Below are 18,732 nucleotides of genomic sequence, written 5' to 3'. Positions count from 1 at the left end.
TCCCAAAAGACAAAGTGGTTATTTCAAGGACATGTTTGCTGATTTACACGGCAGTGGCTTCTGCTAAGATACCGTCACCTCTGAACAAGGACACATTTATTCCACCATCAGAGCTGCCCATCACGAACTGAGTCTAAAGATAGCTTTCACTGATGGGCATGTGTCACCTTTGGCCTTTTCACATCGCCCTGGCTAAAAACTCTAACTCCTTACATTAGGGGGTTAGGAGTTCCAATTAAGTCTTCAGCTACCAGTGCATGTAAAAGCCTATCATTTTGATGCCTTCCTTTTTCTTTCCTGTGACTTCTCCAAAGAGAAAAATAAATGGAAATAATAAGACCCACAAACACTCCGGATTATGGGACATGATGTTTTATAATAGTTTTAAGCGTCAAAGTAGGGATTCGAGACCCTGCTGATGCTAAATCCGTTTGCTGCTTCGTGTTTCTAGATGACCAAGAATGGCACAGTGGAATCTGAAGAAGCGAGCACTCTTACCGTGGATGACATTTCGGATGACGATATTGATTTAGACAACACGGAGGTAGACGAGTACTTCTTTCTACAACCCCTGCCGACGAAGAAAAGGAGAGCACTGCTGCGGGCCTCGGGGGTGAAAAAGATTGATGTGGAAGAAAAGCATGAGTTGCGCGCCATCCGCCTGTCGAGAGAGGACTGTGGCTGTGACTGCCGAGTGTTCTGTGATCCAGAAACGTGTACCTGCAGCCTGGCAGGCATTAAGTGTCAGGTAAGGATCTGGGTTTCAAGGACTCCAAAGAGGAGACCTCATACACACTCTCCCTCCCCTCCCCCACCATGCGGCAGAGAAAGAAATTTCTCCCATACAGGAAGAAGCTTTGCAGCAAGACAAGACCTACGGTTCACGAAGAGAGAGATATTAAGTCAGGGACATTTCTGGATGTACATAGTACACTGACTGATCCATGCACGATATGTGGGAGAGGCAGCCCTAGCTGTAGCTTAGTCCGTGAGAATCACATCCTCTTGGATTCATGTATTGTACCAGCTTGTTGTGGGTTTTTACAAGCACTCAGGGAGATCGTCCCATCTCTGATATGGGCGTTTGTGTTTTCTGATCCATCTATGGGGTACGAAATGACGACAGGTTAGAGGTGGCACACACGGATGCGAAAATGACAGGACTGGGACTTAAGAAAATAGAATTCTACTCCTGGCTCTGCTTTCTGCCAGCTGTGTGAAATTGGCAAGTCAGGTGAGCTTTCTGGGCTCAGTTTCCTTATCTCAGAAATGAAAGGGCTGGGCTGGATCGGCGGTTGGCAAACTGTGGTTCACAGGACAAATCTGGCCTGCCACCTGTCCCTGTAAATAACATTTTAGCGAAGCCCAGTCATTTTGCGTCTCTTTGTTTGTCTGTTTTGGTGTCATCTGTGACTGCTGTCATGATGTTACAGCAGCAATGAGTGGTTGCCAGGGACACTGTAGGGCCAACAAAGACTAAAATATTTCTTTTCTAGCCCTTTACCCAAAACAAAACAAAACAAAACAAAAGGAAAAAGGAAGAAAGAGTTTACCAACCTTTGGATTAGAAGATCTTCAAGTCCCCATTCATCTATATGATTTATGCTCTAAGACTAGTGATGTGTCATTATTTTATGAGGAAACTTGCCTTTTTTTTTTTTTATAAAGATAGCCACTCAGGCAGGCCAGAAAAGAGGATAGATCTCATCAGTTAAACAGTTGCTTAAAGTGGATTAATAGAAAAGGGGGGATTAATGGCTCAGAAAGCAGCTATAGATTCTGGCTCTGCCCTCTGCCCCTACTTTTTACTGAAACCAGGAGACAGGGCTGGAGTGTGCCTTCTCCTTTGTGGCAGAGGAAAGTCCCTGTGCCTGGATAAGGCGGCAAGCAGAGCCAGTTCTTTCTGGGTGCCTGCACTCTGGTCTGCATACAGCTGAATTGGTAGCAATTAGCAAATGTCTTAGGAGGGCCCTTGGATTGCCGTGAATTCCACCTATTATCACCTGAGTGACGAGTTCAGTCCCGTGACACTTGGTGAAACCAAACACTCTGCTGATGGAGCCCAGTCACTCTAATTCTTGGGTATGGTGACATCAACATCCCTTTCCCTCAAGAAGCTTGTAGTCTCCTGGAGTGAGGAGGGGGGAGGGGAGAGCCAGAACCTAAATGCATGGGTCCACCAAGCAGAGTCATAAATGGGCACTGCTGTCCCAGCCCTGCAGGACACATACATGCACCGTGGACCAGGGACCCAAACAAATGGAAGGAAAACCAACGTGGATGAACTACTAGGCTTCATGAGACCAAGGGGGTGTCAATCTGGCCATGTCAGGCAAAAGGTTCATTTTATAATAAGCCAAGAAGAGGGGGTTGGCCAGTATGGAAAATGTCATCTAATTTTGCTTAAACATAGCAGGCAAGGGATGGGGGCAGTAAGTTGGTGTCGTTTAAAATCGGGCGTGTGCGCCCTCATGCAGTGGAAGTGAAGGGAGCCTGGGGGAAGGAGCGACTTTGAAATCATGGGAGCAAAAGACAGGGGGGACGGTAGAAAGGAGAAAGAAGAAAGCACAGGAAGGGGGTCATGAAATAAAACTCCACACTTAGAGCCGGAACTCATTTTTAATTTGAATACAGGTTTTAAACCCCCGTTGACTCCCACGTTTGAAGTCTTCACTTCCCCTCTTGGTTTCTCTGCAGCCTGCGAGTCATTTGCTCTGGCGCAAGTGGGATTAAGTCATCCCAGACTCAGAGGGGTTGCGGAGAGGTACTGGCGTTTTCCGTGGTCGGTGAGAGTTCCACGGGGCTAATCTGTGTTCTTCCTTCCAAGGTGGACCGAATGTCTTTCCCTTGCGGCTGCACTAAAGAAGGATGTAGTAACACAGCAGGTAGAATTGAATTTAATCCGATCCGTGTCCGGACTCACTTTTTGCACACAATCATGAAACTTGAACTGGAGAAAAACCGGGAGCAGCAGATCCCCACGCTGAACGGCTGCCACGGTGAGATAAGCGCGCACAGCAGCTCCATGGGCCCCGTGGCGCACTCCGTGGAATACTCCATCGCAGACAATTTCGAGATCGAAACGGAGCCCCAGGCGGCGGTGCTGCACCTGCAGTCGGCCGAGGAGTTAGACTGCCAGGGGGAGGAGGAGGAGGAGGAGGAGGACGGCAGCAGCTTCTGCAGCGGGGTCACGGATTCCAGCACGCAGAGCCTGGCGCCCAGCGAGTCAGACGAGGAGGAGGAGGAGGAGGAGGAGGAGGAAGAGGAGGAGGAGGAGGAGGACGACGAGGACGACGAGAAGGGGGACAGCTTCGTGGAAGGTTTGGGTCCCCATGCGGAGGTCGTCCCTCTGCCCTCCGTCCTCTGTTATTCCGACGGCACGGCCGTCCACGAGAGCCACGCGAAGAATGCTTCTTTTTACGCCAACTCTTCGACTCTGTATTACCAAATCGATAGCCACCTTCCGGGAACGCCTAGCCAGATCTCCGAGAGCTACTCCGAGAGAGATCCTGTGAAGAGCGGTACCCTCTCGCTGGTGCCTTACACCATGACCCCGGAGCAGTTCGTGGACTACGCCCGCCAAGCGGAGGAGGCCTACGGCGCCTCCCACTACCCCGCTGCCAACCCCTCTGTCATCGTCTGCTGCTCGTCTGCGGAAAACGACAGCGGCGTCCCCTGCAGTAGCTTATACCCCGAGCACAGGTCCAGCCACCCTCCCGTGGAATTCCACTCCTACTTGAAAGGCCCCTCCCAGGAAGGGTTTGTCTCCGCGTTGAATGGTGACAGTCGCATTTCAGAGCACCCTGCGGAAAATTCTTTGAGTCTGGCAGAAAAGAGCAGATTGCACGAAGAGTGCATCAAATCGCCCGTGGTTGAGACCGTCCCCGTGTAGTAGCCCAAATGCTTCTGGGACCGCCTCTTCTCTCGTGGAAAGCACTGTATTTCATCGGATTTCCTGGGCCCCGTGGTGGTTTAAACTGAGGACTGTGGTGAATCTTCCTGACTGTATTTTGTTTTCTCCTTTCTAGCTGCGTGACTGTGGCATTGCACAAATACAGTCTCTATGAGGATTTTAAAAGATTTCCGACTGTTTTGATAGAAAAATGCTAATTTAAAAAAAAAAAAAAAGCCTATCTCGCAGTTGCCTACCTGTCAAACTGTGTGAAACCTGTCAAGCTGTGTAGATCAGAGCTCCAAGTTTTGGATTATCGGGCCTGTGCAAGATTGTTAACTAAGACTGGGAAAGAGTAAGATTTAGAGTCCTAATTTTCGATAAATCTGAAGATGACGGTGACTTTTTACTGTAAAAGTAATTATTGTAAGAAAAAGATTTAACCGTTCCATGTGTATTTTATTTATGGTAGCTAGAAGTCACATTTTGATGAAAATGAACAGCAGCATGTTCTTTTAAGCTGAAGACACACAGTACCACCGAGCATGCCCCCATGGACTGCCTCTGGAATCCATTCACGTTTTTATGATCGTGACTGATCAGATTTGCAAATACTTTCTTAAGGGTGAAATAGGCCTATTTTTGCTATTTTGGACAAATAAATGAGTCTATATGTGCAGGTCCTTACACAGTTTTCTCTAAAGTTAAGAGTTAGGACAATCCTTTGGTGAGGGTCCAGTCATTGTCCTCCCTCCGTTGAATCCAGAGATGGAGGTAGAAGGAATTGCCTTTCTTTTTTAAACGGCATCATCTTGGTTCTTAGCTTGGACAGCACCTTTAAACTCTACTCCCCTACATCCAAATGCACTTTAGTGCCCCTTCATGGTACCTTGTGAGGGGTGGGGACTGAGAACCCTTTGAGATGAAAAAATTAAAAAAAAAAATTTTTTTTTAAATCTGTAACTAGTATAATGTTCATAGAATTAATATAGATGAATCATCCAATGATACTTTATGAAGGAAAAATGACCTATTTTCCTTCGCCACTCTGAAGACCTAACTCGGTATAAGCAGAGGAGGCAGAGGAAACCTCGAAGAGACACATCCTCAGCGACCAGCCTTTTCTACAGCGTGATCAATCCATCTCTACAAAATGAATATATAAGGAGATTTCCTTTTAGTGACTAGCTGATTGAAGGGGGGGCCTCTACCCAAATACTCAACTAGGCCTTACTTTTCTGAAGCGTTTTGATTTCTCTTGCCTGGGACAATTAGCAGAACAGTCCAGAATGCATTGAATACTTTCTAATTACCTCATGTTCTCTTATTAAAGGGGACAGATAGAAATTAAAAACATGCACTCCCCACCTTTAGATTATCTGCACTTGGTTCGTCGGAGGACTTCTAAGATCCCGTTTTCCTGTACATTAATTTACCTAAATAGTGTGTTCGACCTCCCCCCCCAACAACGCAATATGACTATGCTAAGTCTGTTTCCTATTTTCGACCTTCTGTTGTTCTATCATTTCACATTTTATGCCTCTTTGAAATGTGGACATGCCTTGCTATTCAGTGACTGCATCGCTAATTTTTATGTCTTTTAGACTTAGGTGTTTAGAAATATGGATATAAATATATTGTAGATCTCAATTCCTTAAAAAATACTATTTTGTTTCATTGAACTTAAAAATGTTTGATCTCGAGAAAGTCCTCCAATGGAAACGTTTCTACTAAAACTTGATTTGGGGAAAACATGTTTCCTCGGCAGCTCTTCCACTGTGCATTTGGTTCCTGCCCTGTCTCTACCCCTCCAGGGGGCCAAATTTATAACCATTAGTATTAACATTAAAGGAGCTTTGGGTTTGTCCTTATGGAAGTAGCAGTAATGAGGGCAGGGATGTGACTCTTGAATGATAAGCCCTTCAGGTTAATCAGATTAGGGTTTTGCTCAAATCTCCATAGTATATCTCATGTTGTCTACAAAGTTACACTTTTTAGTGCTTGATTTCCAAAATTGTTTCCCTTATCAATACAATCTAAAGAGCACAGGCCCAAAGAAAAATGACAAGAGGCTACTGTTCCTTCATTTAGGCATGTGAAAAAATCACATGTGCCCTATTTGCGGGACTGTTAGAAACCCTTGAAGTATTTACTCGTGAAGCAGTCAGCATATCTTGGAACACAGACTGTGGCAGTGGTAGGGCAGGGGAGAAGTGACCCTGGCTGGGGCAAAGTGGAAGGGTAGAATGTCCGTCCAGTTTCTGCAAGGATAGATACCTAATTTGGTTCAGCTTTGTATTCTCAAGAAGGTGGATGCCTACTTGTTTGTTTGGCTAGGTCTCTGTTTTGTAGCTTCATTTCCAAAAGGATGCTTAACCTAGAAACAGGCAAACAAAAAATCAGAGCTCTTTCCCCTGTCTGTCCGATTGGGGTTGAAAGTCACTGTGCACAGAAGGATTAACCTTCCAAACACGATTTCCATTCCAAATTTTCATATATATAACCCTATGTATACCACCCTAAACATCTCCCACAAACTGCATATACAAATTACCTATTAAAATACGCCCATAACACACACACACACACACACACACGCACACGATGTATACCACACCCTGGAGAATGACAGATTTTAGGCAATGGCCGTTAATAAATACTGTATTTTTCCCCACCCTAGAATTTGATTGGGTTTTATGATTTAAAAAAAATAAGGTCTAGAAAAGAGGATAATTTGTAAAGCTCTAGTCTGAAAATGTTGGGTCAAAGTTGCAAATAATATTAATGATGGATTCATTTCTTTGTTACTTCCTTTCCCAGAAACGCTGAAGAGAGCACAGTGTTCCATCTGACAATTTTTTTCCCCCTTAATAGCCCTTCTATTCAACAAAAACTGCCCACATACCAGGAGAGCTCCACAGTTTATCTAAGCTTTTGAAAATGGGGATCAAGCTGGATGCAGTCGGTTGGGGTAGTTAAGATCTTTATACTGAGACACAGCGACACCTGACCTGCAGCTGCTGTGTTGCCCCCATAGTATATCTAACCAAATTACCTTTTTTTTTTTTTCCCCCTGACCTACAGCTTTGTAGTCATTCACTGCCCGTGGCAGAGCTTCGTGCTTTGGTCCCTGTTGTTTTAACACCGGCCCTATACTTTTTACTGAGACGTAATTCCCAGTTAGAATCCTGACCAGATTGATTTGCAAGTCAAGTGGCTGGAGCAGCTTGCATTTCCTTTGTCATTCTAGGTTTCCTTTGGGAGAACGAAGTCAACGAAAGAGATTTACTTAAGTACCCCCCCTCAACGTTTAATCACCGATTATTAAGACATAAGGAAAACTTGTTCCACTCATGTCTTTTGTTAGCTGAATAATACAGTTTCTTTAAAAAGTCAACCTTCTATTTGTGATAAAAGAATGTTTTCCCCAGTGTCCCAGCCACATGTAAAATGTAAAAATAATATTGAGTCATAAAATCTTCACAGTCATCTATGGCCCAGCAATAGCCATTCCCACCCCCCTGCCCCCGCAGGTGGAGGCGGGGGGCGGGGGGGACACTGTGAATTACTGGCCACAAAATAATCAAGAAAAAAAGAGATTATAAGTGATTATGTTCTTTTTTTTTTTTTTTAACACTCTAACAGATGATGTCTCTGCAAAATCCTGGTTTAGTTATCATTAAATAGGGAAATAGATATGATTTATTTGCTTTAAATTGACATGTCACTGCTTCTCTGATTAAACTTCTCTGATTAAACTGTGTAAGTTTTTAATTCTTTGGTCTTGATATTTAGAATTTACTAAATATCAACTCTATCAACAACTATTTATAGAACACCTACTCTTTTAGAGGAAGTGTCCTAAGTAATAAAAAGAGGAGGTAAACACTACACATTCTAAGGGATTGTGATGATGAAGAGTGGCATGAAATAGTCCAGTCTCACTGTAATTCTTCTAACTGGTGATTTTATACCATGAATTAGAAAAAGTGACATCAATCCTTGTCTAATTACATGCGAACTGTAACGAAAAGGATACTTCTTTTCCCTAAATTAATGAAATTCACTGGATGCTCTTTTTCTCCTCTCTCCTATCCAAAATTTCTGAATTAAATCTAAACTTAGAGGAACTGAATCGAATGAAGAGAGTTTCAGCTAATTGCTTCTTCGGGTTAGATCTATATAAGTAATGCTAAATTTATACTAGCAAACTCCTACCAGAGAGTTTCTAAAGCTGGTTGCCTCATGTATAAACCAGGAAACATTTCAGGAAAACTTTGAAACAATGATATGGAACATAATCCCTCTTCTATTTATAAACAAACAGCATAAAATATTAACGAAACCATAGTTCCAAGTTCCAAAGGCATTATTGCCCTCTAACCTGTAGAAAACAGAGGTCCTTCGGGCCACCTCAATTTTCCCTGGTGTTACAAAACCATCAAATGAGCAGGTGGAAAATGTACATTTTCAGAAGTTAGATAGAGACTGTTTTTTTTAAAAAGGGACCAAGAAGCCTTCCACCTCTCCAAACACGACTTCACCTTCCCCTTGAAAAATGGCATCTGCTCCGTATTCTCTCACAGAGTTTAGAGCATCATTACCCTAACCAGTGTATAAAATACCAACCTTAAGTGGAAGTACCTTCTTACTTTCAAAGGCAAGACTTGGGTGTAATTTGAAACCAGAACTATCTGTGTATCTTTACCACAACTAACATGGAAAGCTTAAATCCTTAATCCCTTTCCATTCTAACACAAATTCACGACTTCTGATGATATTATTCTGAGATCTGCTAATTCGTGCTCAAGTAACTTAAATGTCGAAGCCACTTGCCACAGCTTCGCACAAATAGCACAGCTCAACAGATGTTTTCTGTCACATTACGGAATTTAATTGACTTAATTTAACTGAATATCCGCAATTGAAAAGCCCACTAAAATTAGGGAGGTGTCAGGGTGGGTCGAGGACAGAATCTAAGTGTAATAAGTGGTAGTGTCTCCTGGGGAACAGGAATGTTTCAGCAGAGCTGAACAGCTAGAATGTTCACCAGAAAAACTAGATTTACAAGGGGGCAGCCCGAAACCTAGAAGGGGCAGTGACAATGCTGAAACGCAGAGCCCCCTTGGTGTTCCCATCTGCTGCCCACCGTCCACATCAATTACGTCTTACTCTCTAAAAATCATCTGATGCATAAAAAAACACCAGGCTCCAACACGCTAAATAGGCTATTTTTAAGATTCAGACACATTTCATATTAAAGTGACTGACAGACTATTGTCAAAAGTGATGAATATGGGAATAAAAGAGCTCTTTAATATTTTACCTGTCAAATCTGCATATTTAATGTGACTTTTTAAAATAGTCACTTCTAAGTTTTACTTCAACTCCTCTCAGCTTTTCAGCTAGACCATGAGACCCCCCTTCCAACCAACCAGTGCTGGTGGGGTTTTTTGTTTATTTTCTTTCCTATCAGAAATTCAGACTCAAAACTTGATACGACTTGGGTTTTACCTGGTCAGTGATCCTGCAGTTGGTCTAACTTTGGGCTGTCTGGAGAATAGACAGAACGCCTTGGGTTTTTGATCTTTGACAGTAGTAATTCAGACAAAATAATTAGAAGCAGGAAGGTGAATATACCCAGATTCAAAGCGTAAACCAGCCCATTCTTTATATGCAGCTACTGTAATCTAATTAACAGATAGCCTGGAATTTTAGTAAATACAGGTACATGTTACATTTGTGGAAAATGAAGTAATTTCAAAGATTTAAGTCATATTGTTGACTACTTTCTTTCACATGTGATAATTATATCACTCTACAGGGTAATTGTTTCTTAGTTGCTACTTTATACCTGCTTATAATTCAAGAAAAGTCAGCTCTAGTGTGTCATTTTATTTCATCTCATAAATTGCTGGCAAAACTCCAGTTTCAAGACAATATGATAGAATTTATTTTGGACAACATTTGCATTTAATGTGCTAATGATGACATTCCTTTCTTCGCATTACTTATTACCATGGTGATAATCAAATCAGTTCGGTAACTCTCATTTTAGTGACACGTATGAGGCCATTTCAGTATTTTAAGATAATGTATATTGATTCAAAGGATTTAGGAAAAGACAAATTTATGGTAGAAATTAGCCTTGCCTTGGTCTAAGTGAATTTATGTGGCCTGATTGAATGATTTTAGTGGCGATTTTGGAATAACTGTTTTGCTAGGTATGCCTTTCCTTCTGTTTTGGCTTTTCCCTAATGTTTTTATCTTGCTTGGGGGTATCTTAAAAGTTACTTACTGGTGAGTATTTGGAAGGACATTGATTGAGAAAGTATCTCTTTAAAACTTATCTAAGCTATTCTATTCTAACTTTATCAGGTCTTACTGCCATGCTATATAAGACTAGAAACCCTACGTCACGAATGTGCCCTCCCAATATGGTTTTGCTGTTGTCTCTACATACGAAGCCTATTCAAAATTAGATGTGAATTTTAAACTTTGTAACTTAATTTATCCAATTTTGGTTTACTTCTTTTTTATCTTGGTCAGCAAGTTTTTCCCCTAGCCATAAAGAAAGCCACCCATCTTTAAAACAAGTTCAAAGGAATTTGAAATTTTACTTATTTATTTTTAGAAATTCTATTTCAATATTTAAAAAAAAAAAAAAGGAAGGAAGGAAATAAAATCAAATTTTGAGTTCTCCCAAAGAGGAAAAACCTAAATATCTAAGCCTAAGAAATAAATTGCCTGAGGTTATTGGTTTTTTTTAAATTAAGTATTGTTCCTTGGATGCTTTAATGATATCCAAATAATATCTGAACTTGATAGACTGTAAATTTTAGTAGTTGGCACAGTCATTTCCTTTGTACTATAATTAAATAGGGTCCCCTGCCAAAGGTTATGCTCTGAATCTTGATTTATTAGGCGCTAGTCATCCCAAACGGGTATCTTAGACTAGTTTAATCTTTTCACGGATTCTCAGAATGGCCAACTGTGTGTGAATAATGAAAAGTTTGAGATTCTTGTGTATTCTTCAAATTTTATAGTCTTGAGACTAGAAGAGATCTCCAGAGGTCATCAGCCTCATCCATCTATCTCCAGGGAGGACTGTCATTCAGGGATGCCCAACAGGAGAGATACCCATCTATTCTTAACATCTCTAGGGAAAGTGGTTTCCTTGGCAACACAATCCAGTTCTCTTAGGTTTTTCTCCCAATAAGAAAATATCTTGGCCAGTCTTTGTGGGCTAGGCACCTGGCAACAGTTGTGGTGATTTGGGCCATTGTCCCGGCAGACTCAAAAGACACTGAGTTCCCCCTTACTTTGATGATTATTGTATTTGATGACTCCATAAGTCTCCTAAGAAATTAGATTCTTAAAAAATAAAGATGTGAGTATTGAGACCGTGTTCAATAACACAACCTGCTTTCAACAACTATGAAGGTAGTTTTTTTTTTTTTTTTTTTAATTTTTATTTTTTCATTTGTGTTCACCAGTGCTGGAATATCAAGAGGTAATGTCAAGAAAGGTGACTGTTTCAGATCCCCTGTGACAGACATCAGAGTTAGGATCAAGTGACTTGACTTGCTCAATTTTCTGAGAAGTGACAATGACATAAAGTGAGCATTTTCTAACTTCTTGCTTCTAAATAAGTACCTTCTCATTAATCTTTCTTTACCCTAAAATGACAAATGAGAATCTAAGCTTTTCCACTCCTTCTGGCGAAGATGTGACTAGTTTTGGAGAGTCTGCTGTGGAATAAAACGACTCCAGAGAATTAGTCAGCCACCATTCCATCCCAGCCTTTGTCCCCATGTTATTTAAACAATGGCTGCCTGCCTTCTCAGGGATCAGCAGAATGATTTAAAAATTTGTCATCTTGACAAGGCCTGAAATTGAAGGGAGGAGTCTGGGAGGATGGTGACCCCCCCCCCATTCCGTCACTTGACCTAAGCACCCCCTGCAGCTTTCAGAGCATTTTCTGTTTGCTCAGAGTTGCTTCCAGCTCTGAGTCAGAACTAACCGGAAGGTGAGGAGCACTCCTAAAATCAAGGTTTCCTTTCATCATGGGATTTTTTTCCAATCTAGATACAGCTGCTTATCTCCCCAACTCAGATGTTCTTGGTGAAATGATAGCCACATCAGTGTGGTTGTTCCCCACAAATAACACTGGGGGAAATAACCCTTTTTGCTTTATTAAAAAAAAAAAAAGCTATAGAATGTTTATGTAAAGAATGTTGAATAATTTGGCCCATGTTTTAATTGACTCTAGACACCTCTATGGAAATAAGTCTGAGGCGTAGTTTGTGAAACATGTTTCAAAAGTGTTTGATGTAAAATAAATGCTAGACATTTACAGTACAGACATAGTTAAAAAAATTAAAAACTTGTAGATTACAACTCTGTTCCTAAGAACCTCAGCCTTTATTGTGTCTTAGTAAAGTTGATCTGCTTTCATTTTAGTTTATTGCATTTCTGGTGTAATAGCCTCTTAAGATAGAACTCTTAATACATATGTACTGGTTAATGCCTGTTAATGCAGAAAATGGCACTTTGTTATTTCAATGTGTTTCCCTCAATGTCACAGGGTATATCAATTTGATAGGAAAAGGTCATTTGACACTGGTCAAAAATGCATTTTCCCCATTTAAAATATGTATGTATAATTGGTTGCATAGACAAATGGCACCTTTTGCAGTATTTTTATCTTGATCATAGTCTTAGATGTCAACTGTGTCTCCACTCTCCAGCTGCCATAAAATTCGGAACATTTGCAAATTCTGGTGAAATCAAGTGAGCTGAATGTAATGGTAGATCAAAGAATCCAAAGGACTTGAGTGTTATCCTTCAGTCTATGTTGAACCATTCGGACATTGGGAATGGTCTTTACACAAGGGAAGTCTTTTGAGAGTGTTCTTTTGTTTTGTTTTGGTTGGGTTTTTTGGTTTGTTTTTTGCCGATAAAAAAAGTAATTTAAAAACCCAGTGAGATAAACAACTCACTGTAACATTTTTTTGACACTGTGCTTGGTTTTATCTCTTGGTTGATTTCTGTTATTACTTTTTACTCAATTTCAACAGTATTTCAATAGACATTTTCTTATTGTTATGTTCAATATAATCACTCAGAAAGAGTGGAAAGGGAAGAAAATCAAACAACAGTTCATACATACAATCGCTTTACACTAAAACGTCATATTGTATGTCACACAGTTTCTAGATTGATTTCTCTTGTGTATAAGTTATAACATCAAAGATGCCAAAGGGTATATAAAATAAGCTACAATAATATTCAACAGAACTTAACCTGGATCTTATGTTGTAATAATTTATTCATATTAGATGTAGTCTTCTGTATTTATATTTTCAGTATTTATTATGAATGACATGGAAATTCGTGTATTTATTGTGGCTTTTTATTGCAGTGTGTATATATATAAATCACAAATAAGCATTTTTAAGTCTTATCCTTAAGTTTCTTTTATTAGTGGCACTTGTATTATGCTGTACTTTTTATTATATATTGTACAATATCTTGTCCATTTGTTTGCAGCAGAGTAAAACCGGTTTCTAAGTTGTATCTATTGTTGCCTTCTTTTGTATTTTGTGTAAATCTTTTGTTCCCACATAACGAGCTGTCACAAAACACGCAGGAATACCTCCCTCCCTCTGTGTAACAGATAGAGTCTTGAAACAGTGTGTGTAACCAGCTCCTGTGAATGACTTATTACATTATCATCTCAAAGACGTGTTAACTTTATTGTGATTGATCCCTGAGTGGAGACTCTGTTAACATTTCTCTTCCTCAACTGTTCAACTCCTTCATCAAGTAATGATGTGTGAACAAATATGAGGGCCATAGAGAAACTCCCTATTCAAATGAATTTGGGAGGATATTTTGAAGAAGATAGATCCAATCTCTTGTGAATGGCATCCTGTAATACACCTGACTAGTAGTATTTTTGTTTTGCTCTGCTTAACCCAGACTCTGTGTGATTTGGTGCTTAGAATATGTGCATATACAGAGCACAGATAAAAGCTTACCTGTCTGGTAATGCTGAATTAAGGTAACCTTTTATTGGCAATAGAACAAAGAGAAAATGGATCCTTCTTCATCTCCTATTATATACAAGTCACTGTCCTCAAACAACGTGTTTTCCTACTCTTGGGACGCTAGATTTCTATCTTTTGTCAGTGCAGTCCTAATATGTGATTATGTGAACATCCTACAACTCCAATTTGATCTTGTTGCTCTCTCCTCTGATAGTCCTTCCTCACTGACAACAAGATAAAATCTAAACTCTGAGATGCCCCATGAGATCACCCAAGATCTGGGCACAGCAAACATTTTCAGCCTTTGTGCTCCTCAAACTGTGTCTTTGTTTCGCATGTCCTCCTTTGCCCCCAAGACATAGACTGCTTAGACCTTGCCCGCTACTCCATTTTTCACCGCCTCTGTTCGGCATGCCCCTTTCAGAACACACACCCCACAACCCTGTTCTAGCGGCACAACTCTAAGGACCGTCTGCCCGTTTTTCAAGAGAAAACTCAAATGTCTCTTCCTTTATGTTGCCTTTCCGATTCTCCTAAAACTGGGATTACCTGCTATTCTATACCCGGTCAGGACATTTCCCTTCCCTTTCTGCTGCACTCCCTTAGTTAGGTACTTACTCCCTCTACAGGACTCCCTGAGAACAGAAAATGTGTCTCTACTCTTCATATTCTTGGCATCCATCCGTTTAGTGCCTGAAACAGAGCAGACACACAAAATGTTTGCTGATATATTTGCGGTACAAGAAGGAAGGGTACATTTACCGGAGTCCAGATGAGGGAAAGATGGCTGGATGAAAAGGAGGAGAAGAAGTCAGACTCAAGGGGAGGGAGAATTTCACCTGGCAGAGAACATTCCATAGTCCACGTTATGGATGAGCTCGAGGAGAGTCTGAGTCAGGACCAAGTCACCCCCTTCCGTGCAGGGCAGAGGGACGTTGATAAGAGCAGATGATTTACCTTTGGAACAAATGAGCAATCAGCCGAGAATCAATTCAGATACTGCAAAGCTCTGAGAACCAGTCCAAAGAATCTGACTTGTACACTTCTGGAAATAGGGAGATCCCAAAGACATCATGAATCAGAGGAGTTGTGGGGTTTGGCAAGATGAGAATGCCACAGTAAAAACCCTCACTGTAGCTATTGCAATCACTATTCTTTCAAAATAATAATAATAATTAATAATAATAAAAATAATTGCAGAGAGCCTACTGTTTAGAACACTGTACTAGACCATGAGAGGGCAGTGGTGCACAAAACAGGCCGCCCCCCCCCACCCCAGACCAGCCAGGATAGGGGTCTGGGTGATTATGGCAAAGAAAAGGTCAGTTATTTGAAGCTCTACTGAGGTGTGAGAGATTAACAGTAATGACAAGAGGGGCGCCTTTGAACTGAACTGTGATGCAGATCTGACAAGGCCTCAGGCCAACTCGCAGGGAGCCCCAGAGCCGATAGGGCACACTGGAGTTGTCCCCTAGTGAGCCAAAAATGTCAGATCTTTAGGTTCCCACCGTGACCAGTCACTGGGTGTGAATACCCTAGGTAGGTCATGCTCTTTGAGTGAGACATCTCTCTGCAGCTGAGGCCATCCCCCAAGGAGAAGTTTGCTCTGATATCAATTTGGGTGGTACAGCTCCACGTCAATCACATCAAAAGAAGAAATAAAGACATGTAACAGTTACGAGATTCACCTAAAGTTTTGAACTTAGATTGAGGGGGGAAAAAAATAAATACATATATTTGCCAATACCATGGTTAGGAATTCTCTTTGTTGGAATCTCTCAACAAAGTCTCTGCTAATGTGCTTTCTCCTGATGGTTTCCATGCACAAGCCCCCTATGATTACCACCACCCTGTCAGGATGGAAGAGCCTCTGCTTCTTTGTCAAGTTTTCACTGGTAAAGCAAAGCAGCAAGCCAATTACTGAGATCATTCAGATGAAAATTTTACTTTTGCCTGAATTAGCCAGAGAATTGAAGCATAAATAGACCTTTTCACTTGACTGATTGAGATAATTGCCTCACTTTTCTAGGGGAGACCTCTAGCAGGGAGGCTGTGTTTGGTCACCAAAACATGTTTGTAATATGCATTATTGACTTTTCTTGAAACAACGATGCTTGGCTAGGTGCCACACAAACGCTGGCCCTCATGAAACAACACACAGTAATACCATACCTGGAAATACTCAACGCTTGGCGTCTTTCATTTGGGGCCAGCCCCAAAACACACCAGCTCAGACCTCCAGAAGAAGTAAAATGGCATCTGGGGGGTCTGGGAGGAGGCGGCAGAGCAGGAGGTTGGCTTGGTGGCTAAGATTCAGGAAGTGAGAATTAGCTCCAGGTGCATTTGAACAAATGGCCTTTCCTGAAAGGAGTGGGTAGGTGGACTTGAAAGGAACATGTAATTTCCATTTATTATTGGAGGGGTGAGAGGAATTCATAAAGAGACCCGAGTAGGGGCAGACATTAGAGCAACAGCAGGACTCAGATCACAGCCTTCGGCCTGGCTCCTGTGGAACAGAAGCTTTCTCTAGCAGCGTGGGACGAAGGGGAAGAGAGATTCCAAAGAAACAGCCCCGCGTCTGAGGTTTCCGCAGCCTGGACTATCTGGTGGCCTGCTGTTTCCACCACACGGTCAGCGATGACCTAGAAAATTCACTGAAGAGCAAGATACGCATCAGAAAACCCCTCACAAACTTGAATTCTAGGAGAAATGGTCGGCATGTGTCTGTAATTACTTTGGGAGGGCTCCCCTTGCTGGCCGACTGGCAGAACGTCTTAGATCCTGAATGCGCGTGGAAGGACATCCCCGCTGAGGCACCCTATGGAACTTCTAAGTTCTCTGCACTTAAAAAAGGAAGAAAAAAAAAAAAAGTGCTAAAGTAGATTGTATTTTCTGAGTATCAAGGTATACGAAGGGAAATCTCAGCCATAGAATTTATAAAATCCAGCGGAATTATTTCCTGATTTCTCTATTTCTTTATCTTCAGTGGATGTTTAAAGGGCTCGGTGTTAGGATTTGTGATTATAAAATAATGACTGCTTTAAATCTTTCCGTTTTTAAAACTTTTATAGCACATCGAAGGGTTTGAGGTGATAGATGAGATACACAGAGGACACACACACACACACATTAGGATTATTATATCTAAATGAGCTGCCTTTTTTAAGGAGACACAATAGGAAGGCTGCTATTGTTCAAAGCTATCTAGAATTTCATTTAAAAAATTGCTTGGAATATAGCTTTAATTGTGACAGCTCTTAATACTTCAGAAATTTATTCAGCTTTTTAAAATATCCACGTCATTCAGAATCAATTATGTGGAACCACGGGTGAACTAGTAAAGTTAAACCATTTATGTAAAATAATAAAAATAGGGGTGCCTCGGTGGCTCGGCCAGTTAAGCGTCTGACTCTTGATCTCAACTCATGTCTTGATCTCAGGGTTGTGAGTTGAAGCCCCACAATGGGCTCCGTGCTGGGTGTGAAACCTACTGAAATAAAATAAAATAATAACAAAATACCTATCTTCCAAATTTTTCCCCAGGATTCCCCCACAAAATGATATTAAAAATATCAGATAACTGTACTAAGTGTATGTCAGCCACTTTCCCATAGTTTTTGTATGTGCCTATTTATTAGAATATAAGAACTGGTATATTCTCTTAAAATTTTTAAAAACAATTTTATATACAGGTATCATCAAATTTTTTATGTACATTTTGTCATCAAGAGATCTAAGAAGACTAATTCAGTCGCTAGGACAGGGCTAATTTTTTGCTTTGATCTAAGCCAAGATTAACAAATCTTGCTTACAAGACAAAAGATACTGGCTGGGGTGGGCGGGGGGGACAAACCTTTAACTGATCATTTTATTTAAGCCGATCCTACAATAGATAGGATATTCTTGAAATTAATACATTTCCACTCTTTCGGTTTTATTTTTATTTACGTTTATTTTAGCATACCCGCTGTATTAGTTAAAAGATTCTAACATATGCTATGTTTAGAGGCAAAAGAGCCTCTTACATCTCCACGGTTTATCTTAAATGGGTGAGGCACGGGCGCGAAGCTGACCTGAGGGTGTCTAGAGTCTGGGGTAGGCTCCACCCTTAGAATCGTCGCCGCCTGCGGGAGGGAATGTGGCTAATCGGGTGCTGCTTCTTTAAGGTTTCTAGCTAGAAGTAACACATACCAATTCCCTGCCCTTGCATTGCTCAAAATAAATCATACGGACAGAAAGAGAATTGCATTTTGCTTCCTATCGTCTTACCTGATTCCCTACAAAGGTACTTGGATTATTAAAAAACGGGAGGGGCTGGGTAATGCCTCCTACTGGGTGCTTGAAAGAACGGAAACGTGACGGGCACCCGCAACCACCAATAGCATTCAAGAAATGAGGGACTTTCTCTCGATGCAGAAAAAGGGACAGTGCTTCTTAGCTGGGAATCAAACACAGCAACAGGATCTAGTACGATTTAAAATGTATACTTTGATTTTCTTTTCTGTTAACAGCAAGACGCCTAACATTGCATTTGCTGATTAGGGTTTAACATCTGAATTTCTTTCCAGGTCCTACTGTTTACTGCAATAAATTGCGCTTAACTAGAGCTCTCTGGGGATTTCACAGTGATTAATGAGACCGTGGGTGGGGCCGCTCAGGATGGCTGGGAGGAGAGGGGCAGCGGCGTGAGAGCGGCTGCTGTCACGGCTCCCACCCCAAGCTTGAGCGTTGCCATGGTGACAGCTGCCGCGGGAACCCACTGGGAGCCCAGCAGGCACACTGGCGGCC

General features: G+C 41.4%; 1 protein-coding gene across 7 annotated transcripts in view; it reads left to right on the top strand.

The window, feature by feature from the left end:
- The window catches only part of CSRNP3 (cysteine and serine rich nuclear protein 3), a 209,524-nt gene extending 196,053 nt beyond the window's left edge, over positions 1-13,471 (top strand). For all 7 annotated transcript variants that reach the window (XM_082689892.1, XM_082689893.1, XM_082689890.1 and 4 more), the window contains 2 exons: positions 452-748; positions 2,828-13,471. In XM_082689892.1, coding sequence (XP_082546018.1) covers positions 452-748; positions 2,828-3,892 — 1,362 coding nt within the window. In that variant the 3' untranslated portion in view covers positions 3,893-13,471. The remainder of the gene's footprint in view (positions 1-451; positions 749-2,827) is intronic.
- Positions 13,472-18,732: the final 5,261 nt, after the last annotated feature.

Source organism: Mustela nivalis, assembly GCF_964662115.1.
Source record: "Mustela nivalis genome assembly, chromosome: 11".
NCBI classification, from domain to species: domain Eukaryota; kingdom Metazoa; phylum Chordata; class Mammalia; order Carnivora; family Mustelidae; genus Mustela; species Mustela nivalis.
This window is presented reverse-complemented; position numbering and strand designations above follow the sequence as displayed.